The sequence below is a fragment of the Schistocerca serialis genome, chromosome 8, assembly GCF_023864345.2.
Source record: "Schistocerca serialis cubense isolate TAMUIC-IGC-003099 chromosome 8, iqSchSeri2.2, whole genome shotgun sequence".
In the NCBI taxonomy this organism is placed as follows: domain Eukaryota; kingdom Metazoa; phylum Arthropoda; class Insecta; order Orthoptera; family Acrididae; genus Schistocerca; species Schistocerca serialis.
The window spans coordinates 159549102-159576950 of record NC_064645.1 but is presented as its reverse complement, the minus strand read 5'-3'; the positions used below and the strand labels follow the sequence as shown (position 1 = coordinate 159576950).

The following is a 27849-nucleotide window of genomic DNA, read 5'->3' as shown; positions in this document are numbered from 1 at the left end:
GGCCGTTCGGATCCAGCACTGCGTTCCGTATTACCCTCCTGAACCCACCGATTCTATATTCTGCTAACAGTAATTGAATATCGACCAACGCGAGCAGCAATGTCGCGATACGATAAACCGCAATCGCGATAGGCTACAATCCGACCTTTATCAAAGTCGGAAACATGATGTTATGCATTTCTCCTCCTTACACGAGGCATCACAACAATGTTCCACCAGGCAACGTCGGTCAACTGCTGTTTGTGTATGAGAAATCGGTTGGAAACTTTCCCCATGTCAGCATGTTGTAGGTGTCGGTACCGGCGCCAACCTTGTGTGAATGTTCTGAAAAGCTAATCATTTGCATATCACAGCATCTTCTTCCTGTCGGTTAAATTTCGCCTCTGTAGCACGTCATCTTCGTGGTGTAGCCATTTTAATGGCCAGTAGTGTATTTCTGCTGCTGCTAGTGTACCGATTCAGTACTGCAGTAACCCAACAGTGGAAGTGGTAGGGTAAAAAAGTGTGTACGATAACAGCGTTGTTATTAATATCGGCGTGTGTTTTCACATCACACCTGAACTTACTGTCCACATAACACTCGTATACGTTACGTGAAGTGTAATCTTTTCGATTACCCCTAATATTATGTAACGTGGCTCTAATTTCACTAATGACGCATAGTTTGGGAATATGACCCGTCATGATGGAACGCCTGCAGAATGCTCTGCTAATGTAGGGCCATATTTAACTTGTCATTATGGTCCGAGAAGGACAGGTCGGGAAGGTTGTGTACCTGACTCCAATACTTTGAAATTTTGTGTCCCTCGTCATCTCAGTAGTCGAAGAACTGCAGCTGCGAATTATAATGATTTGTCCAAAGTTAATGATGGTCTTGGGGTGTTTAAAGAACTCAGAGAACAGTCTCGCTTCCAAAACGAGGACGACATGCGGAACACCTCCTTCAGTAGGCACAAGTGTAGAGTAAATTATAACATATAACTTACGGGAATAGTATTTCTTGTTACAAATATATTTGAACTAATTAGGACAACATAGCCAAAGCCTTGCAGACAAACAAAAATTACATGAAGCGAAATGTAGTGTGAGGAGGGCTATGCGAGAGGCGTTCAACGAATTCGAAAGTAAAGTTCTATGTACCGACTTGGCATAAAATCCTAAGAAATTTTGGTCTTATGTCAAAGCGGCAGGTGGATCAAGACAAAATGTCTGGACTCTCTGTGACCAAAATATTACTGAAACAGAGGATGACAGATTAAAGACCGAAATACTAAATGCCTTTTTCCAAAGCTGTTTCACAGAGCAAGACTGCACTGTAGTTCTTTCTCTAGATTGTCGCACATATGACAAAATGGTAGATATCGAAACAGATGACAAAGGGATAGAAAAACAATTAATATCGCTCAAAAGAGGAAAGGCCACTGAACCTGATGTGATACCAGTTCGATTTTACACAGAGTACACGAAGGAACTTGCCCCCCTTCTTGCAGCGGTGTGCCGTAGGTGTCTAGAAGAGCGTAGCGTTCCAAAGGATTGGAAAAGGGCACAGCTCATCCCCGTTTTCAAGAAGGGACGTCAAACAGATGTGCAGAACTATAGACCTATATCTCTAACGTCGATCTGTTGTAGAATTTTGGGACACGTATTATGTTCGAGTATAAAGACTTTTCTGGAGACCAGAAATCTACTCTGTAGGAATCAGCTTGGGTTTCGAAAAAGACGATCGTGTGAATCCCAGCTCGCCCTATTCGTCCACGAGACTCAGAGGGCCATAGACGCGAGTTCCCAGGTATATGCAGTGTTTCTTGACTTCCGGAAGGCGTTCGATACAGTTCCCCACAGTCGTTTAATGAACAAAGTAAGAGCATATGGACTATCAGACCAGTTGTGTGATTGGATTGAAAAGTTCTAGATAACAGAACGCAGCATGTCATTCACAATGGAGAGAAGTTTTCCGAAGTAAGAGTGATTTTAGGTGTGCCGCAGGGGAGTGTCGTAGGACCGTTGCTATTCAAAAATATGGTTCAAATGGCTCTGAGCACTATGGGACTTAACATCTAAGGTCATCAGTCCCCTAGAACTTAGAACTCTTAAACCTAACTAACCTAAGGACATCACACACATCCATGCCCGAGGCAGGATTCAAACCTGCGACCGTAGCGGTCGCGCGGTTCCAGACTGAAGCGCCTAGAACCACTCGGCCACTCTGGCCGGCGTTGCTATTCACAATATATATAAATGACCTTGTGGATAACATCAGAAGTTCACTGAGGCTTTTTGGGGATGATGCTGTAGTATATCGAGAGGTTGTAACAATGGAAAATTGTACTGAAATGCACGAGGATCTGCAACGAATTGACGCTTGGTGCAGGGAATGGCAATTGAATCTCAGTGTAGTCAGGTGTAATGTGCTGCGAATACATAGAAAGAAAGATCCTTTATCATTTAGCCACAATATAGCATTTCAGTAACTGGAAGCAGTTAATTCCATAAATTATCTGGGAGTATGCATTAGGAGTGATTTAAAATGGAATGATCACATAAAGTTGATCGTCGGTAAAGCAGATGCCAGACTGAGATTCATTGGAAGAATCCTAAGGAAATACAATCCGAAAACAAAGGAAGTAGGTTACAGTACGCTTGTTCGCCCACTGCTTGAATACTGCTCAGCAGTGTGGGATCCGTACCAGAGAGGGTTGATAGAAGAGACAGAGAAGATCCAACGGAGAGCAGTGCGCTTCGTTACAGGATCATTTAGTAATCGCGAGAGCGTTACGGAGATGATAGATAAACTCCAGTGGAAGACTCTGCAGGAGAGACGCTCAGTAGCTCGATTCGGACTTTTGTTGAAGTTTCGAGAGCATACCTTCACCGAGGAGTCAAGCAGTATATTGCTCCCTCCTACGTATATCTCGCGAAGTGACCATGAGGATAAAATCAGACACATTAGAGCCCACACAGAGGCATATCGTCAGTCTTTCTTTCCACGAACAATACGAGACTGGAATAGAAGGGAGAACCGATAGAGTTGCTCAAGGTACCCTCCGCCACACACCGTCAGGTGGCTTGCGGAGTTTGGATGTAGATGTAGATATAGACAAAAGTTCAAAATGAAGCCAGTGGTCGCAGCCATACATTCACTTTTATGCCCCGAGAAACCCGTTTCCGGAACCATACACTATCTGATGGAAAATGGGGTGAGTCCACTATTCGACTTTATGGCTGCTTCAACTATTCCGGGGACACTCTCAGTGAGTTGTCTGAATGACTTTGCACGAACGGCAGTCCACTCTTTCTGAAGTCACGAAACCGGCGAAGGTAGTTATGTTGGACTCTGGAGTACGGACCGCAGTCGACATTATACCTCAACCCAGAGGAGTTCCACTGGCTTCACATGGGGACACTGGACAGGCCAGACCATTTCATGACTGCTATTGTACATAAATAATCGCAAAGAATTTTGTAACATGTTGTAGCCCTGTCAGCAACTGCGATAAATTAATATGTCAAAAATCCGCCTCAGTCGCGAAATGTTACTGTTCTTTCCCCAGGTTTGAGCTAGAGTAGTCTAGCCTTCTTCAGTAGCATAAAATAAACTAATACATGCTAGAATAAGACACGATCAAGCATGAAAAGATAAAGTATCTTGATACCATGTCAAGCTACGTTACTTAGCTGAAGAACAGCCCCGGCCCCACGTGGCGGAAAGCGGTCGGATAGCCGCGGACGCTTTGTTGGAACTGACTGTGGCACGCGGATATGGACCGAGCAAGAGGGCAGATCACGCGCATGCGTGCACGGAAAGTCAAAGGTGCCAGCCATTGGCTGTCTTTATGTTACGTACTGGAAATTACCTATAGTTAAACCGTAAATTTGTGAAAGTTCAAGGCACTCAGCAGATAGAATCCCGATGAGCGTTAACTATAAACTGAGACCTTATTAACTGATAAGAAATTTACTTAGAAGTTAAGTTCAGCTTGTTAGATTAAAACGACACATGATTACCGCTATATTGTATGGTTCCGCACGATCTCATGCGGGGAATGAGCAAGGGTATACGTCCGTAACGGGAGAACTTCTCAGGTTACGAGAAGGTGGAAATAAAATGATTTCCATTACACATGGAGTACATTAATTTGTTAACGCGAAATTTGACTAACGTTCTTGTGTTATGGCACTACATCACTACACATTTATGACTGACTGGGTGTGTAAAGCTTAGGCCTTTCCTAAACACAACGTTGGCCATGTGTTCATAAAGTCATAAATGATGCCCTAAGCTTTACACACCCAGTCAATCATAAATGTGCAGTAATGTAGTGCCATAACACAAGAACGTTAGTCAAATTTCGCGTTAACAAATTGATGTATTACTCCATGTGTAATGGAAATCATTTTATTTCCACCTTCTCCTAACCCTGAGAAGTTCTCCCGTTACGGACGTATACCCTTGTTCATTCCCCGCATGAGATCGTGCGGAACCATACAACATAGCGGTAATCATGTGTGGTTTTAATCTAACAAGCTCAACTTAACAGCCGGCCGAAGTGGCCGTGCGGTTAAAGGCGCTGCAGTCTGGAACCGCAAGACCGCTACGGTCGCAGGTTCGAATCCTGCCTCGGGCATGGATGTTCGTGATGTCCTTAGGTTAGTTAGGTTTAACTAGTTCTAAGTTCTAGGGGACTAATGACCTCAGCAGTTGAGTCCCATAGTGCTCAGAGCCATTTGAACCCTGAACTTAACGTCTAAGTAAATTTCTTATCAGTTAATAAGGTCTCGGTTTACAGTTAACGCTCATCGGGATTCTATCTGCTGAGTGCCTTGTACTTTCACAAATTTACAGTTTAACTATAGGTAATTTCCTAGTACATAACATAAAGACAGCCAATGGCAGGCACCTTTGACTTCTCGTGCGCTCAAGCGCGTGATCTGCCCTCTTGCTCGGTACATATTCGCGTGCCACAGTCAGTTCCAACGAAGCGTCCGCGGCTAACCGAGAGCTTCCCACGAAGTGGGGCCGGGGCTGTTCTTCAGCTAAGCAACGTAGCTTGACATGGTACCAAGATACTTGAGCTTTTCATGTTTGATCGTGTCTTATTCTCGCATGTATTAGTTTATTTTATTTTTCTGAAGAAGGCTAGACTACTCTAGCTGAAACCTGGGTAAAGACCAGTAACATTTCGCAACTGAGGCGTAATTTTTGACATATAAATAATTCCCTCACAGATGAAATCGAAGTGCACACACTTCTTCTGGCTGGCTGCAGAATTATGTTCCAGTACGGCCGGCCATTTATATCACCGAAAAAATGGTGTATGAATAATAGACTATCCAATCACATTAATATGACAAGCTGTCAAGAGCCTGAATAACCACCGTTTGCAGCGTGGAATTCTACGAGATGTGTAGATAGTCAGAGAGATTCTGGAAGGTACCGACAGAAGGTGGACCCTCGCCTTCTTTAGTGCACTAGATTTCTAGGTTCAACATCCACGGCGCGGGCAACCCGACCGGTCCCACAGATTCTCGACTGGCTGTAAACCCGGAGAGTTTGGTGGCCTCGGGCGTACCGTGAACTCATCCTGGTGCTATTCGAAACGCACGTGACACTTGCATTGTCCTGCTGGAAGATACCATTGCGCCGAGGAAAAACAAACTGCATACAGGAGTGGACGTGGTCCCCAAGGACACGTGGATACTTGTGTTGATCCACTGTGTCATTCCGAATGACGATGTCACCTAGGCAATGCCACGAAAACGTTCCCCAGGCCATAACGCCCCCTCCTCCAGCCTGGACCTTGTGATCTGAAAAGGCCTCCTGTCGTCATTCAATGGACCTCCAGTTGTATATTACTGCCAATTAAAATTGCTACACCACAGCAACCGACAGGAAGACGATGCTCTGATATGCAAATGATTAGCTTTTCAGAGCATTCACACGAGGTTGGCGCCGGTGGCGACACCTACAACGTGTTGACATGAGGAAAGTTTCCAACCGGTTTCTCATACACAAACAGCAGTTGACCGGCTTTTTCTGGTGAAACGTTGTTTTATTTTTATCTTACCTTCGTACTCCTTAGGCGCAATGTATGTTGGAAGCAGTAGAACCATTCTGCAAGCAACTTCAAATGCCGGTCCTTTAAATTTTCGCAATAGCAGTCCTCGAAAAGAATGACGCCTTCCCTCCAAGATTCCCATTTGAGTTGCTGAAGTATGTCAGTAACACTTGCGCGTTGTGCGAGCCTACCAGCAACATATCTAGCAGCCCTCCTATGAATTGCTTCCATTTCTTCCTTTAATCCGACCTGCTATGGATCCCACACACTCGAGGAGTACTCAGGAGCCGGCCGGTGTGGCCGTGCGGTTAAAGGCGCTTCAGTCTGGAACCGCGTGACCGCTACGGTCGCAGGTTCGAATCCTGCCTCGGGCATGGATGTGTGTGATGTCCTTAGGTTAGTTAGGTTTAATTAGTTCTAAGTTCTAGGCGACTGATGACCTCAGAAGTTTAGTCGCATAGTGCTCAGAGCCATTTGAACCATTTGAAGTACTCAGGAACAGATAGCAATAGCGTCCTATTTGCGGAATCCTTTATGGATGAACTACACTTTCCTAGAGTTACGCCCAGATATGTAAACGATGTGACTGTGTCAGGTGGGACATTACTAATGCTGTATCCGGTCATAATGGTTTGTTTTTCCTACTCATCCGCATTAACTTGAATATTTCTACATTTGGAGCTAGCTGGCATTCTTCACACTAACTCTAAATTTTGTGTAAGTCACCTTGTAACGTCCTACAGTCATTCAACTTCGACACCTTACCCCATCATCTGCAAACAACCGCAGATCTGTGCTCACACTGTCCAGCAAATCATTTATGTACAAGGCGTGTTTTTTAAGTAAGTACCGTTTGGAAATTTAAAAAAGTCGTACTAAGATATCTTAATAATTTTATTTTTACAGGAAACCCTGTACCTTAATCTACTTTTCTACATAATTTCCGTGAATATTGAGGCACTTGTCATGACGTTGTACCAGTTTTTGAATACCCTCCTCATAGAAGTCTGCCGCCTGACTTGTTAACCACTGCATGACCACAGTTTTGACTTCATCATCGCCTTGACCGCCGAGGTGTTTCTTCAAGTGCAGGAAGAGATGTTAGTCACTGGGCACAAGATCGGGACTGTATGGAGGATGATCTAGAATTTCCTATCGAAAAGATGCGATGAGATCTTTGGTCTGATTCGCCACATGCGGACGGGCATTGTCTTGCAGCAAAACGATGCCCTCGCTCAAGTCCATGGACTGTTGCTTTTATTCTGATGTGACATAGGCCAACCATGTCTCATCGCCCGCAACATTTTGGCATAAGAAATCATCACCTCCGTTGTGGTACCGCTCAACGAAAGCCAATGCACTGTCTAAACGTCTGGTTTTGTGCTCATCCGTCAACAATTTCGGAACCCAACGTGCGCACGATTTTCGGTAATGCAAGTGCTCGGTCACAATGCCATACAAAACACTACGAGAAACATTAGGAAAGTCATCCCGCAAGGAGGAAATCGTAAAGCGCCTGTTTTCTCTCACCTTATTGTCCACTTCCTGCACCAAACTTTCATTAACGACCGAAGGACGCCCACTGCGTTGTTCATCATGTACATTTGTACGGCTATCTTTAAATGCTCTCACCCACTTTCTTACCATTCCGTCACTCATAATGGTTTCCCCGTAAACTGCACAGATCATACGATGAATATCGGTCGTTTTTAGGCCTTTAGCACTAAGAAATCTTATAACAGCCTGTACTTCACAGTCAGCGGGACTCACGATTATCGGAGGCATCTTAAACACTCAGTATACAACGTAAAAAAGGAAGAATCAGACTGTAATGGCGTCAGTGCGTAGATTAAGGTACAGGCTTTCATGTAAAAATAAAATTATTGAGATATGTTAGCAAGTCTTTTTTTAAATTTCAAAACGGTACTTACTCAAAAAACACGCCTCGTATATAGAGAACAACATCGGTCCTATCACACTTCCCTGCGGCACTACTGACGATATCCTTGTCTCTGATAAACCTACATACTGAGTCCTATTACTTAATAAGCCTTTGAGCCGCTCGCGTATCTGTGAACCTATTCCATACGCTCTTACTTTCATTAACAGCCTGAAATGTGGAATATGCCTGTTGCTCTTCATCGATAGTTGGCAATATATCTTGCGACAGAGGGCAAGTTCAGTTTCGCACGAGCTATGCTTTCTACAATCATGCTCATTCGTACACATAAGCTACTAGGTCTCAGGAAAATTTATTATATACGGCGGCGTGGCGGGTATGAAATTGGTGCCTTATTGTTTCATCACTGTCTTTCGTGGTACTGTGCACTAAAAAATTCCACTTGCCCCAGTACAGAGTCTGACCACCAGCCCGTTCCTCTGCATACGTAGATACTGTCCAGACGATGTTAAAAGCAGCGTTGAAGAAAAACGCCGTCGATACATATGTTTGTATAAAGTCCGCGTAAACTCGGGTAGCAAGCTATCCTGTAATATAACAAATTTCGGGTAGAGGCCGACTGCTTCATCTCTTTAGAAAAATGTCAGAATTCTGTAACGAGTTCTTTTATGTCTATACGTTCAAAATCAAACACTTGGCATCAGGTCGTATTTAATTAATGAGTGTTATAACTGCCCTCAGCTCACAGTTCATACAACCCAGTATAAAAACAAGGCAGCCAGGAATGTTCTTAAGTCCGGCCCGAATTATTACGCGATTTACAGTCATTAGTCTGCTACAATACACGAGTTTTACGTTTTGTCATTTTCAGTGGATTTCTAAAAAAGAAAACTGCTCGCCCACTATCCCATAAGCGGGTATGAAACATGCCACGTGTAATTTTACAAAGGCCGAAAGTTTATACGCGTTTATCTCTCTAACAAATCACTTCACCAAGCTCAGATTTTCACAATACGTCGGTAAATACAACTGCTTTCGTGGCAGTACAATCTGGACGCGAGAAACCAGTAACTTCTTCATTTTACTCATAATGTAGACGGACGCGTACAACATGACCTGTACGTCCGATAGTTAGCCAGTGACTCCTGAATGCTGCTCCTTCCACAGCCTATAACTACCTGACAGTGCGCGGGAACTGCTAAACTCTAAATGGTTGTTCAAAATGACCAGCCAATCAACACAATCCTCCGAGTTCCTTTTCGCGATAAAACTATCTTACACCAATCAACATTCACAGATGCATTTACGTCACTTCATCATGCAAATATTAATAAAATGTTTAACAAAACCAAACGAAAAGAAAACTAATCTTGAAATAACTTTAGAAAAAATGGCTCTGAGCACTATGGGACTTAACATCTATGGTCATCAGTCCCCTAGAACTTAGAACTACTTAAACCTAACTAACCTAAGGACAGCACACAACACCCAGCCATCACGAGGCAGAGAAAATCCCTGACCCCGCCGAGAATCGAACCCGGGAACCCGGGCGTGGGAAGCGAGAACGCTACCGCACGACCACGAACTTTAGAAAACTATTACTCTGCAAATGACTATTCTGGCTGCCTCCTTACAAAAGCAAGTACCCTTGGACATACGTCATCATCACGGTGGCGAAATTACATTTTTTATTGCAACTTGCTTCATTAACAGTTTCCCATGACATAGTTACGTTATGTTTAACATGAGATAAAATTGAATGTTTTCGGATGTCCCAAATACACACTCTCACTGCCGTGCAGGATTAGCAGAGCGGTCTCAGTCGCTGCAGTCATGGTCTGTGCGGCTGGTCCCGGTGGAGGTTCGTGTCCTCCCTCGGGCATGGGTGTGTGCGTGTTTGTCCTTAGGATAATTTAGGTTAAGTAGTGTGTAAGCTTAGGGACAGATGACCTTAGCAGTTAAGTCCCATAAGATTTCACACACAATTGAACTTTTTTTTTAAACACACTCTCACTCGTTCTCATTTACTCACACAACAACACATTAAATAAATACTGATCTTTTCTGAATTTTATATTACGAAAATGAAAAATACACTCCTGGAAATTGAAATAAGAACACCGTGAATTCATTGTCCCAGGAAGGGGAAACTTTATTGACACATTCCTGGGGTCAGATACATCACATGATCACACTGACAGAACCACAGGCACATAGACACAGGCAACAGAACATGCACAATGTCGGCACTAGTACAGTGTATATCCACCTTTCGCAGCAATGTAGGCTGCTATTCACCCATGGAGACGATCGTAGAGATGCTGGATGTAGTCCTGTGGAACGGCTTGCCATGCCATTTCCACCTGGCGCCTCAGTTGGACGAGCGTTCGTGCTGGACGTGCAGACCGCGTGAGACGACGCTTCATCCAGTTCCAAACATGCTCAATGGGGGACAGATCCGGAGATCTTGCTGGCCAGGGTAGTTGACTTACACCTTCTAGAGCACGTTGGGTGGCACGGGATACATGCGGACGTGCATTGTCCTGTTGGTTGAGCACGTTCCCTTGCCGGTCTAGGAATGGTAGAACGATGGGTTCGATGACGGTTTGGATGTACGGTGCACTATTCAGTGTCCCCTCGACGATCACCAGTGGTGTACGGCCAGTGTAGGAGATCGCTCCCCACACCATGATGCCGGGTGTTGGCCCTGTGTGCCTCGGTCGTATGCAGTCCTGATTGTGGCGCTCACCTGCACGGCGCCAAACACGCATACGACCATCATTGGCACCAAGGCAGAAGCGACTCTCATCGCTGAAGACGACACGTCTCCATTCGTCCCTCCATTCACGCCTGTCGCGACACCACTGGAGGCGGGCTGCACGATGTTGGGGCGTGAGCGGAAGACGGCCTAACGGTGTGCGGGACCGTAGCCCAGCTTCATGGAGACGGTTGCGAATGGTCCTCGCCGATACCCGAGGAGCAAGAGTGTCCCTAATTTGCTGGGAAGTGGCGGTGCGGTCCCCTACGGCACTGCGTAGGATCCTACGGTCTTGGCGTGCATCCGTGCGTCGCTGCGGTCCGGTCCCAGGTCGACGGGCACGTGCACCTTCCGCCGACCACTGGCGACAACATCGATGTACTGTGGAGACCTCACGCCCCACGTGTTGAGCAATTCGGCGGTACATCCACCCGGCCTCCCGCATGCCCACTATACGCCCTCGCTCAAAGTCCGTCAACTGCACATACGGTTCACGTCCACGCTGTCGCGGCATGCTACCAGTGTTAAAGACTGCGATGGAGCTCCGTATGCCAGGCAAACTGGCTGACACTGACGGCGGCGGTGCACAAATGCTGCGCAGCTAGCGCCATTCGACGGCCAACACCGCGGTTCCTGGTGTGTCCGCTGTGCCGTGCGTGTGATCATTGCTTGTACAGCCCTCTCGCAGTGTCCGGAGCAAGTATGGTGGGTCTGACACACCGGTGTCAATGTGTTCTTTTTTCCATTTCCAGGAGTGTAGTTAACGTTTTTAACTATGAAAATTCAAACAAATTGACTTTACATTTTGTGAGCTTCAGTAATGTCTCCAAATGATACTAAAAGACAAATGAATCTTAACTGACTTTAATCTTACAAGTGTCTGTTTGGGATGTTTTAGGTAATTTTCTCTAACTCTGAAAGTATGCCAGCTAGAAAGCTGAGATCTTTACATAATCTTCTTTTTAATAACAAAGGGCAGTGTATTGACTTTTAACTAAATTGAATAATATTTAATATAAATTTTTAGTGGCTTGAATATTCTGTCGATCGAATTGACACAGGTACCACTTCCCACGGCTAGGCTAGCGACAGGTGCGAATCGGTCATGCTAAGATACAAGCGGCTGTTTCTGTCACCGCCAAAGTCTCCAAAGCTAAATGCCGTACTGCAAAGTAGTTCAATAAATGCTATTGCGTATTGACTAACGACGTTACAATACGAACTGATAACATTTTCAAGGATTCTATAGCAGACCGATGGTAATGAGGTTGGTTTGTAATTTTACAGGTCCGTTCTTTTGCCCTTCTTACATACGAGAGTCATCTGCACTTTTTCCAATCGTTTGGGACTTTGCGCAGGGTGAGGGATTCACGACAAATGCAAGCTAGGCAAACAGCCAATAATGTAGTGTAGTTTTTGAAAACCGAACTGGGCTTCCATCCGGACCTCGTGAATAATTGCTTTCAAATCTTTCAGTTGTTTGTGCGTTTTACTACGTCGTCCACACGGGGGTCTGCTGTATGGTCAAACGACGGTTTGTTTGTAGGTTTCTTTCGGGTGAACGATTTCTTAAACGTGAAATTTAATGCCGATTTGGATTAGCGGAAAGCTCCGACTGCGTATCTGATCCCTGGAATCAGTCGATGATCGCGACCTTTAGTACTGTGCTTCGAATACTCTACAGATAGAGTTCACTGGCTGAAACTCGCAACTGCCGCCTGATTTATCTCTCGCTTTTTGCTGCCAACGGCCGATACCTTGGCAAGGACGGCGCTGTTTTCATCAAACGGTGCATCACTCGCCATACTGCGCTGCCACGCTGCGGGAGAGATGCCAGTGAACTCGCCACATATTTTTAGCGTTTCGGCTAACAAAAGTCGGTCACATTCCATGCGCCGACGCGATTTCTTTTTTTCCCATGTTTGACATGGATTACCTGCGCCTAACAAGTGATTCTTTTTTTCTGTTTCCAGGTGCTCGCTGCGACGAAATCCACAAGTTGGGCATTCGTGCTACGTTTGGGGGAAGTAGACTGTGGGTGTTAGGTCCAGAACATTGCAAAGGAGGTGTCTTCCCATGTCCTGTTAATTTTTATGGTATTTTTTAATGTGGTCCCCGCTTCACTGTACTGTTCCAATACAGACGATGGTGTTCCTTAGTAATTTAAATCGGTTTTCTGGTTAGTAACACAGGTCGGAGGCAAGGAGGAGGTTACCGTTTCGCGTCTGCACGATACTCTTATGGTAATAAGTCGACTAGACTTTGAGATCCCGTCAGAGAAACTAACTAACTCACACTAATAGCTCCATTTCACAAGGAAAATCCACATCTATTATCGCTGCTACTGAACAACAAAAGAAGCGATAACTGAGCATCGATAAGCGGCAAAGAAGGCAGGCTTCACCTTGGCCCATCTCTCGGAGGTTTTAATCTCTCTCTCTCTCTGCCGCTGACTAACACAATCTATCGATACGACACGATTACAGACGGTAACCCACATTAGGTATTTGTCTCTTCAAAATATACCGGCGCTTAGTCATCTCTTTCCAGACATCCCCAGTCTGCTAATCTTGATGTTAGGAATAGGTATTCTACAATTGCTTATGTGAATCACCTTAGAAACACCGATTAATGTAGAAGTCGCTGATACGTGGGCGGGACGTTTAAAACCAACATTCTTAGTACTCCAGAGAGATTTGACGTTGTGCTACCGCTCGGATTTGGTGACAGCTGTTTCAAAGAAACTGAAGCGTAAAGTGCCGGTCGTACGTTTGTACTATAGGTTTGCATAACAGTATTGAACTCACACTCATAATAAAGACTTCTTTGTTGGGCAACAGCTATAATCGATGTAAAGTTTACTATTGTTCGATATTAGGTTAATACAAATCGATTATTTGTGGACATTGGTACCGTGTACCCGTCACAGTCCCTTTTCGGGTAGAACTGTCGAATCTCAGGTTGGTAATTTCAAAGTTAGAGTCATCGGCTGTACGTCGTGAGTCAGCTTGGATTAGGTTTCGTTCAAGTTTCTAGCGTAGCTCTATCGTTGATATAAATCTCAAGCCACAGCGAAAGTGTGCCATCGAAACAGACCGATTACCCCTGACGACATCGATCTACCAAGTGTAGTTCAAAGAAGGCAAGAACTTTCGCGAATTGAGAAACTGACTGTATTGGAGAAAATTCTCTGAATGCAAGTTTGGGGTCTATACAGTGCTCTGCGGATCTGGAATTTTGTTGTGGATTGTTAACGTGTGTGGGTACTTTAATCCCGTTTCGGGTAGAACGGTCGAATCTCAGCTTAGTAATTTCGAAGTTAGTCAGAGTCATCGGCTGTACGTCGTGAGTCTGGTGGACGAGGTATTGTTGAAGGTTCTAACGTAGGTCTACCGTTGATAGAAATCTGAAGCACAGTGAAAGTGTGCTATCGAAACAGACCGATCACCCCTGACGGCATCGATCTACCGAGTGTAGTTCAAAGAAGGCAAGAAGTTTCGCGAATTGAGAAACTGATTGTATTGGAGAAAAATCTCTGAATGCAAGTTTGAGGTCGTTTGCCTGTGGGGCTTTGCGGATCTGGAATTTTGTTGTGGTTTGTTAACGTATGTGGGTACTTTATGTAGAAGAAAACCGATATACCTTCATAACCGAGTGCAGCGTCGATGCGCACCATCAGTAAAGTAACGTAGAGCGAGATTTGTTGGGCCTTCAGGCAGAGGGTTGCACTAAGTTGTCAGGGATCGCGAGATTGCGACCATGCCTCCGAGACGGAACCAGACCGCTGTGCGCGGCTTGGGCGCTGAGGGTCAGATGCGGGACGACTACTACGAAGACTACTACGATTACGACTACGAGGAGGCGGTGTTGCGCTACAACTGGGTGGAGCTGCTGCCCGCACTCGTCGTCTACACGCTGACGCTGCTGATCGGACTGGCGGGCAACTCGCTCATCATCTTCACGGTGTGCCGCTACCGCAAGCTGAAGAACGCCACCAACGTCTTCCTGGCCAGTCTCGCCTCCGCTGACCTGCTGCTGGTCACCGTTTGCGTGCCAGTCAAGGTGAGTGGCCGACCACTTGTTGCTGCAGCGCCGCCGCGGCCGCCAGCCTGCTACTCTGCCCCCTACGCTCATTCAGTGCCAGGGCTCTCAGAGGCGCTGCTCCTGAGCGGCAGCACGGGTGGCCGATGCTTGCTGTGTCTGCTGTCGCGCTTATGTTTTTGTCATGGCATACGTCATAATACCGTATCGAACTTCCATCTGCTCGGCGTACTGTAGCAGCTCGACGTGGAATGGACAGTTTCCACAACGAAACTTTGTCTCGAAACATGGCAGAAAATCCAAAGAGATTCTGCTCGCATGTGAAGTATATTCGCGGCAGGAAACAACCAATGCCTTCTCTGCGCAATAACAATGGAGATACTATCGAAGACAGTGTGGCCAAAGCAGATTTACTAAACACACCCTTCCGAAATGCCTTCACAAAAGAAGACAAAGTAAATATTTCAGAATTCGAATCGAGAACAGCTGCCAACATAAGTAACGTAGAAGTAAATATCCTCGGAGTAGTCAATCAACTCAAATCACTTAATAAAAGCAAGTCCTCTAAAATTGGTTCAACTGGCTCTGAGCACAATGCGACTAAACTTCTAAGGTCATCAGTCGCCTAGAACTTAGAAGTAATTAAACCTAACTAACCTAAGGACATCACACACATCCATGCCCGAGGCAGGATTCGAACTTGCGACCGTAGCGGTAGCTCGGCTCCGGACTGTAGCGCCTAGAACCGCTCGGCCACTCCGGCCGGCGCAAGTCTTCTGGTCCAGACTGTATACCAATTAGGTTCCTTTCGGAGTAGGCTGATGCATTAGCTCCATACTTAACAATCATATTCAACCGTTCGCTCGAAGAAAGATGCGCACCGAAAGACTGGAAAGTTGCACAGGTCACACCAATATTCAAGAAAGGTAGTAGGAGTAATCCAATAAATTACAGGCCCATATCGTTAACGTCGATATGCAGCAGGATTTTAGAACATATATCGTGTTCGAACATTATGAACTACCACGCAGGAAACGGTCTATTGACACACAGTAACATGGGTTTAGAAAACATCGTTCCTGTGAAACACAACTAGCTCTTTATTCACATGAAGTGCTGAGTGCTATTGACAAGGGATTTCAGATCGATTCCGTATTTCTGGATTTCCGGAAGGCATTTGACACTGTACCACACAAGCGGCTCGTAGTAAAATTGCGCGCTTAAGCGATACCGTCTCAGTTATGTGACTGGATTTGCGCTTTCCTGTCAGAGAGGTCACAGTTTGTAGTAATTGACGGAAAGTCATCGAGTAAAACAGAAGTGATTTCAGGCGTTCCCAAGGTAGTGTTACAGGCCCTTTGCTGTTCCTTATATATATAAACGTTTTGAGAGACAATCTGAGCAGCCGTCTTAGGTTGTTTGCAGATGACGCTGTCATTTATCGACTAATAAAGTCATCAGAAGATGAAAACAAACTGCAAAACGATTTTGAAAAACTATCTGAATGATGCGAAAAGTGGCAGTTGACACTAAATAACGAAAAGTGTGAGGTCATCCATCGGAGTGCTAAAAGGAAATTCTTATACTTCGGTTACACGAAAAATCAGTCTAATCTAAAAGCCGCAAATTCAACTAAATACCTAGATATTACAATTACGAACAACTGAAATTGGAAACAACACATAGAAAATGTTGTGGGGAAGGCTAATCAAAGGCTGCGTTTTATTGGCAGGACACTTAGAATATGTAACAGACCTACTAAGGAGACTGCGTATACTACGCTTGTCCGTCCTCTTTTAGAATACTGCTGCGCGGTGTGGGATCCTTACCAGGTAGGACAGACGGAGTACATCGAAAAAGTTCAAGGAAAAGCAGCACGTTTTGTATTATCGCGAAATATGGGAGAGAGTGTCACAGAAATGATACAAGAGTTGGGCTGGAAATCATTAGAGGAAAGACGTTTTTCGTTGCGACGGAATCTTATCACGAAATTCCAATCACCAACTTTCTCCTCCGAATGCGAAAATATTTTGTTGACACCGACCTACATACGGCGGAACGATCATATCGATAAAATAATGGAAATCAGAGCTCGTACGGAAATATATAAGTGTTCATTCTTTCAGCGCGCTATTGAAATAATTGTGAAGGTGGTTCAATGAACCCTCTGCCAGGCACTTAAATGTGATTTGCAGAGTATCCATGTAGATGTAGATGTAGAATGGACTCAACAAGTCGTTAGAAGTCCCATGCAGAAAAATTGAACCACGCTGCTTCTATAATCGTCCATAACTGCGAAAGTGTTGCCGGTGCAGGATTTGTGCTCGAAATAGCCTCTCGATTCTATCCGATAAGCCGGCCGCGGTGACCGAGCTGTTCTAGGCGCTTCAGTCCGGAACCGCGCGACTGCTACGGCCGCAGGTTCGAATTCTGCCTCGGGCATGGAAGTGTGTGCTGTCCTTAGGTTAGTTAGGTTTAGTTAGTTCTAAGTTCAGTGCCTGATGAGCTCAGATGTTAAGTCCCATAGTGCTCAGAGTCATTTGAACCATCTATCCAATAAATGTTTGATGTGACTCATGTTGGACGATCTGGGTGACCAAATAATTTGCTCGAATTATCCAGAATGTTCTCCAAGCCAGCCGCGAACAATTGTGCCCCGGTGACATTGCGCGTAGTAATCGATAAAAGCCGGCCAATGTGGCCGAGCGGTTCCGGGCGCTACAGTCTAGAACCGCGCGACCGCAACGGTCGCAGGTTCGAATTCTGCCTTGGGCATGGATGTGTGTGATGTTCTTAGGCTAGTTAGGTTTAAGTAGTTCTAAGTTCTAGGGGACTGATGACCTCAGAAGTTAAGTCCCATAGTGCTCAGAGGCTTTTGAACCATTTTTAATCCATAAAAATTCCGTCGTTCTGTGGGCACATGACGTCCGTGAAGTAGCCGAACATAACCATTTCCTTATCAATTGAAGCCATAAAGTCTGTATATGAGTCCGCGATCGTTTTCCTTTTAGCAGTTTTATTTTCACAAGTCCGTCTTGATCACATAGATCTCTTTACATTTTATAATCGGTTTCGGCTTATCGCCATCTTCAGATTTCTTGTAAATATAAATATTGTTTAAGCGACCAGGTTCAATTAATTAAGATTAAATCTATACAAGTGACTTATAAAATATAAAATATTTATAGCCATGTATGGCACATGTCCACATAACATCTTTTCTTTATTTGTGTGTGAGGAATGTTTCCTGAAAGTTTGGCCTTACCTTTTGAAACACGTATGTAACGTAGCAGCGATGGCGAGGCATTGTAGCATCTGTGACCAGAGTATGCGCTTGACCGCGCGAGTGTTGCGAGCGGTTCTCAGTCAGTCAGTAGTCGTTGCTCAGTCTGTTAGTAGCTGTAGGCCAGTGCAGTACAGTAGTCGTTGCGAGTCTGTAGCTCTGTCTAGTTGAGAGCAGTACTGAGTCTGTAGTCGTCATGCAGAGCGGTCGGCAACAATGGTCAAGATGAGGAATAAGGTATACTGTTAATTAATATAATCATTAGATAATGAAAAATTTTATTTATTGTAATTATTCTCCAACAAGTCTCCCAATAATAATTTTTATTTCAAAAGCATTTTCTCAAAAGTTTAATTTTTTTTGAACTCAAGATTTCGTTGCACTTCCCATTTCATTCTACTTTTTTGAACAAAAAATTCCATTAAAATCACAAAAAAGGAGAATATTATTATTTACAATGCAGTTCCTCCAAGCGGTGCGCAACAGCAAGAGCAGATATGTGACATCGATTTATTCTGAGGTAAGACTTTAATTTTGATTGTTTTTCACAGGGCCAAAGACCGACATTTCGGTTTAATTGAATTTTCTTGTCACTGAATGGGCTTTAATTTTTTGAAGGATTTATATTTGAGTCAGATTGCGAATTTCACTTTTTTGTTGCCATTGTCAGTACATTTGATTGTGGGCAAGTTACGCATAGAGTAATGTCCATCAGCATTTCTATTGAGTATTGTCCTTTCTTTTAAATTGCGGTGGGGAGGTTACACTTGGCGACCCTGCCAGGATTCGAACCTGGAATCGCACTCAGTGGCCATCAAGTATTGAATAGAATAAAACATAGTTCATCATTCAGTATTATTCAGATCATTACAAAGTCATTATTAAAATCAGTTAATTACAGTCAAATCATTAGTAATCACAGGCATTACAATAAACAGTGGCAGTTATTAGCTAGTGACAAAGCATTATTTTGAATATAGTCTCATTAAGAGGTCATTACTCGAGTGACATGCTATTCAGAGTTGATCAGTATTATTCAGAATTATCATAAACTAGTGACATTATGTGGGACTGGTAATACATTTTTTTGGTAGCAATGCATTGCGTTGGGATCGATAATTAATTGCTGAGGCATAATACTTTTTGCTTTTGACCTATTGCTGCAAATGAGGATAGGTAACGTCATTCGTCATGAGTCAGCTGTAGCAAGATTATGTAACAAGGCAGTACATGTGATCACATTTATAAATGATAAACACAAATGGGTAAAAAATATAAAAATGCAAGTACTAGAACAGGTATAATAAGTAACAGGTTTAGTAAGTATCATGAAAAACTTCTCCTGGAAAAAATACAAAAACGGATTATTGACCTGAAAGAAGAAACGCACACTATGCTGAAAAGTAGTGAACTTCGAATTAACAAGTAGTGAAATGTGTATAAAATGTGTTCCATAGCTGTCCTTTCCAAAACTTTCCGTCATCCTACTATGCAATGTAACACCTGCTGTCAAAGCAAACTGCAACAAATACTTAAATAACTACGTAGCATAAATACACAACTTCAACATTATCCTCATCTGTAAAGAAAAAAACTTCATTATCCATCACTTCATTATCCATATTATCATAACTTCATTATTATCACCACCTGTAAAGAAAAACTTCATTATTCATAATACCATTTCCTTCATCATTATTCATCAGTATTCACTATCATCTGCAAAAAATCACTTCATTACTCATTACATAACTATTCCTTATCTCTAGCATATTTCATCACTAAAACTAAGACGTGTAGTTCTCTCTGACAGCCTGCATCAATCACCTTGTATTCTGAAAGAAAAAATTAGTTAAGACTGCTATTCTGTGATGAGTATAGTATATTCTTGTTAATGTTTGTTAATCCTGATCCATTTACTCTTCCTCATAAAGTTATTGCATCTCCTTTCGTTTATCCCGTAGGTGAAATTCCCATTTATGTTAAATTTATTTCTTAGAATCATCATTCCTTTCTGAAATTGATGAACAAAGATTAATGTCTTGCATTTAAATCCTATACCCACTAAATAATGACTGGTTTATGGTGACACAATTAACCATACAGCATAACATGACAGAAAACGTAATATGTCAAAAACATTGACAGTGTTCAGATGCAAAAAATGTACACAGAATAATACAATGCAGTAGCAAAAAAAATGTGAAACAGTCACGATGTTGAGATGTCATAAGGCAAAAAAAAAAATGTCAAAGTCGACTGGTGTGTGTTATATCTTAACTATTTCATAGTGCATACAAACAAAACTGGAGTACAGTCATATACACAAAAAAAATGGAAAATGTGCACGGTCTGATGTGTAACGACAAGAAAAGCGACCTGCTAACCTTACCTTGCCGGGCACTTGCCAAGAAAAAAAAAAAAAATACGATAATCATCAATAATTAGTCAGGTGAATTAATTGCATTAGTAAATGGTATCATAGTGTGTTGAATCATACAGTGGTTTCACTCAATAAACGGTTTAATGTTTGAGATATGGTGATTGCCTTTCGATTTTCTGGTTCTCAAAGTTTCGACGTGTACAACATTGGGGTGAGGGATGCTGCGAATCCGATACGGACCTGCGTATAGAAGTTCAAATTTACTGCACTTACCTTTTAATTTGCTGGATAAATAGTGTGTACGTACTAATATCTTCTGTCCAACGTGAAAGTCGCGGCGTGTACAAACCTGTTTTTGCTGTCTTCTCCGGCGCTCTGCGGCACGTTTGATGTTGTTCAGCGCAATGTCAATTATTTCGTGGTGTCGTAGGCGACGATTTTTGGGGAAGTCTATTAATTCTTTAATTTTGTTCGGTGGTTCAACGTTTTTCAGTATAACAGTCGGAGATAGCATAGTGGATTCATTTGGAATGGAATTAATTACATCTTGGAATGAGAGTATGTGTGTATCCCAATCAATATGTCTTTTGTGGCAGTATATTCGGCACAGCTTACCAATTTCCTTCATTAATCTTTCACAAGGGTTCGAAGAAGCGTGGTACTTAGATATATAGATCGGAGAAATGTTTCTAGCTCGTAACATGCGTGTCCATACACTACTACGAAATTGAGATCCATTATCAGAAATTACTTTCATTACATGCCCTACATGAGATAGAAAATGTTTTATAAATGCTTTCGAAACAGTTTTAGCAGTAGCTTTGCGTAATGGAGTGAAAGTAACAAATTTTGAAGTGAGCTCAACAGCGACAAAAATGTAGCAAAAACCTCTGTTAGTTCTCGGAATCGGACCAAAAATATCTACTGCGGCCATGTGTCTTAATTTCACAGGTATAATGGGATATAAAGGAGGAATATGTGAAGTGGTGTCTGATTTAGCTTTCTGGCAAATTTTACAAGACGCTAAAACTCGTCGTATACGTTTTTCCATGTTAGTAAAATAACAGTTCTGTCTCAGTATAAGAAAACATTTTCGTGCTCCGTAATGTGCGTAACTTAAATGAGTGTACCAAATTAGTTTGTTAACCAGTTCGTCAGGAATGCATAATAACCAAATGTTGCTGTCAGGATGAGAGCGGCGAAACAGAATGTCATTGCGTACAGTGTAGTGGTTCCTAATCGTAACATTATTCTTATCTTGCCAAAGCTGTTTAATTTCTTTCCACACATTGTCCTTATTTTGTTCTTGTGCTATGTCCTGTAATGACGATGAAATAAAATTTTCAAATGCTACTTGCTGAATGTACATGACACTGAAATTTGCTTTGCAGAAGTTGGTTACTACGTCTTGCTGATTGTTGCCGAGAGAACGCGATAGTGCGTCTGCTATAACATTTTGCGTGCCGGGAATGTGAACTATTGTAAAATTAAATTCCTGTAAATACAGTTTCCATCTGCTTAATCTATCGTGTGTGAATTTAGCCGAAAGTAAAAATTGTATCGCTCTGTGGTCTGTGTAGACGGTGGTATGTCTGCCATAAAGAAAGTGCCTAAATCTCGTGAAAGCCCATACAACACATAATGTTTCTAATTCTGTAACGGAATAATTTCGTTCAGCGGGTGACAAAATGCGACTTGCAAATGCGATGTTTTTAATTACTGTTGAACCATCTTCTTCAATTTCCTGAAAAATATGTACACCTAAAGCGGTGTTAGAGCTGTCAGTGGCAATGGAAAAATTTCTGGTAAGATCTGGGTGCGATAAAAGTGGAGCATTCAACAAAGCATGTTTCAGGTTCACAAATTCAGAGTGTGCTTGCTTATCCCAAGACCAAATAGTGTTTTTACCCGTTAATTGGCATAGTCTAGGCGTGTCTAAAGCAGAATGGTGAATAAATTTACGAAAAAAGTTAATTAAGCCCAAAAAACTGCGTAATTGCTTTTTTGTTGTAGGAACAGTAATGTCACGTAGAGCTTGAAGTTTTTCCGGATCAGGTGCAATGCCTTCTGCTGAAATTACGTGTCCAAGAAATTTTATAGAAGTTTTGCCAAAGTGCGATTTACTGAGGTTAACTGTGAGTCCTTGTGCATGAAAAGTTTGCAGCAGTTGTTCAAGAATCAGATTGTGTTCATACCAGTTAGCTTCTGCGATAAGAATGTCGTCTACATACGTCGTGATTCTGTCTTTAAGTTCTGTCGGAAGTATTGTGTTCAAACCGCGAATAAAAGCTGCAGAAGAAATAGTTAAGCCGAACGGTAGTTTGCAAAATTGATAACAGTCGCCGAAACAGAGAAAAGCTGTATATTTTCTACAATTCGGATGAAGTTGAATTTGCCAAAATCCCGATTTCAAATCTAATGTGGAATAAATAGCTGTACCGTGAAATTTCTGTAAAAGTTCCTCTAATGTCTGTGGTCGATCTGTTTCATTAATAATAATGTCATTAATGTGACGTGAATCAAGTACAAGGCGAAGTGAGCCATTTTTTTTCTTAACAATATGTAGCGGGTTTATGTACGGACTAACTGCTGGTTCTATAATTCCTTGATTAAGCATATCCTCCAATTCTTTTTTAACCTGTTCTCTGTGAATATATGGAATGGGATAATGCTTTGCTTTAAATGTGTCGTGCGGTTTGACTTGAAATTCATACATAAAGCCGGACATAGTACCAGGAATGTTGTCAAAAACTGGAGCTTGCTCTAAAAGAATTTTGTGTAATTGCGTTCGTTCATCGTCTGTAGTTGCACTGCTCTCTTTAACCTTATCAGAAATTAACTGCATAACGTCGTAGTCAGCTTCGTCTGGAGTATTATAGTTATGTACGTATGTATCCGTGAACAATGTGGGATTACAGTCTATGTTACGTGTTGCGGAAATGACCTCTGTGCGGTTAATTGTTTGTTCTTCCGTAGATAAAGAGTGCTGAAATTCTAAAGCAAGTTGTACATTTTCATCCTTTAACATTAAATAAGAATTTTGAAAATCAATAACTGCGTCGTGTTGTACCAGAAAATTCGTACCTAAAATAACGTCTGTTGTCAATAAAGGCACAATCCAAAAATTAGAGTGAAAAGTATGACCTCCAATACAAAATGATAAATGCGTCTGTAATTTAACGTCTACTCCTTTACTCGATACTGCTCCCTTCACTTTTGTTTTGCCTAATGGTAATGTCGGATAGGTATTCTCTTTGTTGCACTCATTAAAAGTCTCCTCATTTATTACTGATATAGGTGAGCCGGAATCAATTACTGCTGAGAATTTCGATGAACCAATTTTAATTTCGATAACAGGATGTGAAATAGTTTTCTGAATAAATGGTCTTTCCTGTAAAAGAGTGTCTCTGATGTCGTCAAAAGTAATTACATTTTCGTGAACAACATTTTGCGTGTCTAAGGTAGTGCTTGTATTATTGCAAGATGCGTCCTGTACATTATCTAGTCAGATTCTATCTGACGTGTTATTATTATTAGGAGGATTCTGTGGCATTTCGACTATTTGAACTGTCCTATTACTTCTTCCAGGCGTGTTACGCTCTGGATGGTACCTACTGTCGGGTTCATTCATGAGAATATGTTCTTGCGTATGATTTTGCTGTTGGTGAGACCGACTGTTATTATATGTACGCTGGTAATTGTGCTCATCGTTTTTTCGTCTGTCGTAATAATCATTCCTATACGGTGTATTACGATAGGAATTGAAATACTGTCTTCTTTGTACGTAGTTGTTTCCTTGCTGACGTACGTTACTGTTTGTTGGACCAGGGGCTATACGTCCACGCGGCGAAACATTAAAGCCTGGTTGACCTTGTGTATTCCATTGTTGGTTAGGTATGTTAACCGGCTGGTTTTGATGTTGTTGTTGTGAAACACCTCTATTGTTACTAAAGTGTTGTTCCTGTTGCTGAAAATTTTGACGGTATTGATAATTAGAATTTTGCCTGTTATTAAAATTTTGGTAGTTGTCGTTCCTAAAACGTCTGTTATCTTTCCGATTGGAATTACGTCCCTGATCATAATTGCAGTACTGTTGTTGACCTTGGTTGTTACTCAAAAAGTTTTTGTTTACAAAAGAATAATCAGATTGCTGTACTTCCAAGAGCTGTAAAAGATCTCTGAATGCTGAAATGTTTTCTTTTTGCTGGCCCGTTAGAAGTGACACTCGTAATGACCGTGGTAATTTAGAGATGCATAGTTGTATAAGTGCGGATTCACTGTACGGTTCACTTAGGTACTGGTTTTGTTGTACCATGTGCTCAAAGAATTGCGTTACACTGGGAAAATTTGAGTTTTCATAGTTTGGCAAACTAATTAGTTGATCTTTAATTCCGCGCTGTGTCGTCTTCGACCAGTACGCTGACAGAAAAGCATTCTGAAATTCCTCTACTGAATAGCATTGCCTTGCGATCGGTCTCATGCGAGTTGCCGGTTCGCCTTCCAAAAAACTGCAAATAAATTCAAGTTTATGTGTTACAGGCCAAGTCGGTGGAAGAGCAAAACTAAACTGTTGAATCCAATCCAGTGGGTGTATCTGCGTTCTATCGTTTTTGAAAACCTTAAACTTTCTCACTGACAGAAAATGTTTGTAGTCGAAGTTATCATCTCTGCATGATGGAACAGGTTCAGGGTCGTAAGAGTATCTATTGAACTGTGGTTGTTCGGAATCTAAGTCCCGTACTCTCTGCAGATTACCCAAATTATACGCGCTGCGTGAGTCTGACACATGTTCATAAAGTGGCGTCTGTTGTGTATTATTAACAGAAGTGTTTTTCATTTCTGTTACTTCTTGTTGTAAATTTGATAACTTCCTACGTAACGTGTTGTTAGATGAATCGATTTCATTAATTGTCTGCTGTAAATTTTGAAATTCAGGTGTTTGGATAAAAGAAACCGGTGCAGTATCGTCTGATTTATTGTCATTAGTATTTTCGATAACATCAATACGACTGGCCAATTCATCACATTTTTCAGTCAGTATTTTAACCTGATCATCGGTCTTAGAATCAGACGCATTAATCTGTTTTTGCAACTTGCGCGTAGTTTCGCTCAGTTTTTTAACATCAGCTTTGATGACATCGCAATCCTGTGTTAGATCTAGTTGTTCGAATCTATTTGTCACTGTTTGAATATTTACTGTGTGTGTATCCGTTTTTGCTTTAAGATCAGAAATTTCATCCCGTAATTCCGCGTTCAATTGTTCTATGGTATTAATTTTGTCGGACACTGTAGTAATATTATTGTCTACATACGTCTTCGCTTTCGCGAATATTTTACGTTTGTCCTCTTGTCTCTGTGCAGTGATTGTTTCCATGACTTGTCGTTTTACTTTGTTTTGATCTTGAATAAATCTGCGGAAACGCGTATCACTGTTCTGTATGTGCTGACTAAAGCGCTCGTTAATCTGAGTGTTCTGCTGTTCGAATTTCGCGTCTATCTTTGCGTCCATAGTGCGCGAAAGTTCTACCGTCATTGCTTTAAACTCGTCCCGTAATTGTGTAGCTTTTTCAGAGCACTGTTTGGCGACTCCGCTAATTTCGTCTCTGAGTGTATTTGTTGCGACTGTTTGCATTTCTCTTAATTCTTGCGCAACAGATTTAATTTCTTCGCTATTTTTTTGTGAACACGCCTCAATTTCCGCGCGCAACTGTTCCTTAGTGTCATGGCACTGCGCGGCAACCGCACTAATTTGTTCACTAAGCTGCTTGAGGTTTTCATTCTGTTGTTTGTTATTTACGTCATTTTTATCAAATCTTTCATTAAACTGTTTGAAATTTTGCCGCAAAAATGCCATAAGTGGATCCGATTCAAAATTAGCATTTCTATTCTCTGTGCTGTGTGGTGGTATATGTGCAATTGTCACGTTCTGTGCGACCATTTGGTCATTCTGCATTTTAGAAAAAGGTTTACCAGTCAAATGTACATTATCAGTCATTGTTTCGGAATTAAATAAATACGCCCTACTTTGTGTGATCTGTTCATATTCATTAGACAAATTTGTCTGTTCGTTACTTGGGTTTTCCAAATCGGGTGTGTTAAGCTCTGCAGCGCTCATTACAATAGAGCGTTCTGCGTCATCAATTGTCGTCAAGTTAACAGACGAGACAATTGAGTTCGTTTGTTCATCATTAAGGTGAAAGTCATCATTAGTGGTTGGAATGCACTGATTGTTAGTGAACGCAGGATTGTCATCATTACATTGCGTGTCACATGTCCTATCGGTAAAGTTGTTTGAGTCGGTAGTTTCATTCAAAATACTTCGCGATACACTATTCACAGTCTTTCGCGGCATCTTAACAATAGTCAAAATTTTTCACAAAACAAATCAACACAATGCAAAAGCAACACACAAATACAACAAAGCAACAAATTGCCGTTGACCTGTAGAGAGAAAGTCACAATATTATTAAAAGCGTTGCGCTAAATCCTAATTATATCTAAGCAAACAAGAGCAGATATCTAACTGTTGCTCAAAAGACTCTCAACGAAATACGATCCTGGACTGGGTGTCGCCAAGTGTAACCTCCCCACCGCAATTTAAAAGAAAGGACAATACTCAATAGAAATGCTGATGGACATTACTCTATGCGTAACTTGCCCACAATCAAATGTACTGACAATGGCAACAAAAAAGTGAAATTCGCAATCTGACTCAAATATAAATCCTTCAAAAAATTAAAGCCCATTCAGTGACAAGAAAATTCAATTAAACCGAAATGTCGGTCTTTGGCCCTGTGAAAAACAATCAAAATTAAAGTCTTACCTCAGAATAAATCGATGTCACATATCTGCTCTTGCTGTTGCGCACCGCTTGGAGGAACTGCATTGTAAATAATAATATTCTCCTTTTTTGTGATTTTAATGGAATTTTTTGTTCAAAAAAGTAGAATGAAATGGGAAGTGCAACGAAATCTTGAGTTCAAAAAAAATTAAACTTTTGAGAAAATGCTTTTGAAATAAAAATTATTATTGGGAGACTTGTTGGAGAATAATTACAATAAATAAAATTTTTCATTATCTAATGATTATATTAATTAACAGTATACCTTATTCCTCATCTTGACCATTGTTGCCGACCGCTCTGCATGACGACTACAGACTCAGTACTGCTCTCAACTAGACAGAGCTACAGACTCGCAACGACTACTGTACTGCACTGGCCTACAGCTACTAACAGACTGAGCAACGACTACTGACTGACTGAGAACCGCTCGCAACACTCGCGCGGTCAAGCGCATACTCTGGTCACAGATGCTACAATGCCTCGCCATCGCTGCTACGTTACATACGTGTTTCACTTTTTGTAACACCCTGTATATGACAGACGCTCGTTTAGTCAGGCGGGGGGAATTTTAACTAAAGACAATG

At 42.2% G+C, this 27849-nt stretch overlaps 1 protein-coding gene across 1 annotated transcript in view; it reads left to right on the top strand.

The window, feature by feature from the left end:
* The window catches only part of LOC126416899 (orexin/Hypocretin receptor type 1-like), a 307704-nt gene that overhangs the window by 272326 nt on the left and 7529 nt on the right, over positions 1 to 27849 (top strand). The window contains exon 2 of the mRNA XM_050084782.1: positions 12688 to 14776. Coding sequence (XP_049940739.1) covers positions 14474 to 14776 — 303 coding nt within the window. The 5' untranslated portion in view covers positions 12688 to 14473. The remainder of the gene's footprint in view (positions 1 to 12687; positions 14777 to 27849) is intronic.